The 2,125-nt window shown below is 42.6% G+C and overlaps 1 protein-coding gene across 1 annotated transcript; it reads left to right on the top strand.

The window, feature by feature from the left end:
* Nucleotides 1-1,046, top strand: LOC119072038 (extensin-1-like). Its single transcript, XM_037177156.1, has 4 exons — nucleotides 1-5; nucleotides 76-242; nucleotides 345-663; nucleotides 728-1,046. Exons 1-4 carry the CDS (start codon nucleotides 1-3, stop codon nucleotides 1,044-1,046), a joined length of 810 nt encoding a protein of 269 aa, XP_037033051.1.
* Nucleotides 1,047-2,125: the final 1,079 nt, after the last annotated feature.

The raw sequence follows: 2,125 nt of genomic DNA on the forward strand, positions 1-2,125 counted from the left end.
ATGAAGTGCGTTGGGAGTTTAGTCTAAAATGTTAGTGAACAGGTCCAATATGTTGTAAAAAAAGCGGAGAAATAGGAATAATCGACCGCCAGTCAGTTATAATCGACCGCCAGTCAGTTATAATCGACCGCCAGTCAGTTTTGATCGACCGCCAGTCAGTTATGATCGACCGTCAGTCAGTTATGATCGACCGCCAGTCAGTTATAATCGACCGCCAGTCAGTTATAATCGACCGCCAGACAGTTAATTACAATCGCCAGTCAGTTATAATCGACCGCCAGTCAGTTATAATCGACCGCCAGACAGTTAATTACAATCGCCATTCAGTTATAATCGACCGCCAGTCAGTTATAATCGATCGCCAGTCAGTTATGATCGACCGCCAGTCAGTTATGATCGACCGCCAGTCAGTTATGATCGACCGCCAGTCAGTTATAATCGACCGCCAGTCAGTTATGAACGACCGCCAGCCAGTTATGATCGACCGCCAGTCAGTTTTAATCGACCGCCAGTCAGTTTTAATCGACCGCCAGTCAGTTTTAATCGACCGCCAGTCAATTTTAATCGACCGCCAGTCAGTTATAATCGACAGCCAGTCAGTTATAATCGACCGCCAGTCAGTTATAATCGACCGCCAGTCAGTTTTAATCGACCGCCAGACCAGTTAATTACAATCGCCAGTCAGTTATAATCGACCGCCAGACAGTTAATTACAATCGCCATTCAGTTATAATCGACCGCCAGTCAGTTATGATAGACCGCCAGTCAGTTATGATCGACCGCCAGTCAGTTATGATCGACCGCCAGTCAGTTATGATCGACCGCCAGTCAGTTATAATCGACCGCCAGTCAGTTATGAACGACCGCCAGCCAGTTATGATCGACCGACAGTCAGTTTTAATCGACCGCCAGTCAGTTATAATCGACAGCCAGTCAGTTATAATCGACCGCCAGTCAGTTTTAATCGACCGCCAGTCAGTTTTAATCGACCGCCAGTCAGTTATAATCGACCGCCAGTCAGTTTTAATCGACCGCCAATCAGTTAATATCAATCGCCAGTCAGATATAATCGACCGCCATTCAGATACTCGACCGCCATTCAGATACTCGACCGCCATTCAGTTAAAATCGACCGCCAGTCAGATAAAAAGTTTTTTGTATTTCAGTGGTGATGCCGGTATCTAATACATAAATGTTTGTATCTCAGTGGTGATGCCGGTATCTCATACAAAAAATGTTTGTATCTCAGTGGTGATGCCGGTATCCCATACAAAAATGTTTGTATCTCAGTGGTGATGCCGGTATCTCATACAAAAAATGTTTGTATCTCAGTGGTGATGCTGGTATCTCATACAAAAAATGTTTGTATCTCAGTGGTGATGCCGGTATCCATACAAAAATGTTTGTATCTCAGTGGTGATGCCGGTATCTCATACAAAAAATGTTTGTATCTCAGTGGTGATGCCGGTATCTCATACAAAAATGTTTGTATCTCAGTGGTGATGCCGGTATCTCATACAAAAAATGTTTGTATCTCAGTGGTGATGCCGGTATCCCATACAAAAATGTTTGTATCTCAGTGGTGATGCCGGTATCCCATACAAAAATGTTTGTATCTCAGTGGTGATGCCGGTATCTCATACAAAAAATGTTTGTATCTCAGTGGTGATGCGGGTATCTCATACAAAAAATGTTTGTATCTCAGTGTGATGCCGGTATCTCATACAAAAAATGTTTGTATCTCAGTGGTGATGCCGGTATCTCATACAAAAAATGTTTGTTATCTCAGTGGTGATGCCGGTATCTCATACAAAAAATGTTTGTATCTCAGTGGTGATGCCGGTATCTCATACAAAAAATGTTTGTTTCTCAGTGGTGATGTCGGTATCTCATACAAAAAATGTTTGTATCTCAGTGGTGATGCCGGTATCTCATACAAAAATGTTTGTATCTCAGTGGTGATGCCGGTATCTCATACAAAAATGTTTGTTTCTCAGTGGTGATGTCGGTATCTCATACAAAAAATGTTTGTATCTCAGTGGTGATGCCGGTATCTCATACAAAAAATGTTTGTATCTCAGTGGTGATGCCGGTATCTCATACAAAAAATGTTTGTATCTCAGTG

The sequence above is a fragment of the Bradysia coprophila genome (genome assembly GCF_014529535.1).
Source record: "Bradysia coprophila strain Holo2 chromosome IV unlocalized genomic scaffold, BU_Bcop_v1 contig_5, whole genome shotgun sequence".
NCBI classification, from domain to species: Eukaryota; Metazoa; Arthropoda; class Insecta; order Diptera; family Sciaridae; genus Bradysia; species Bradysia coprophila.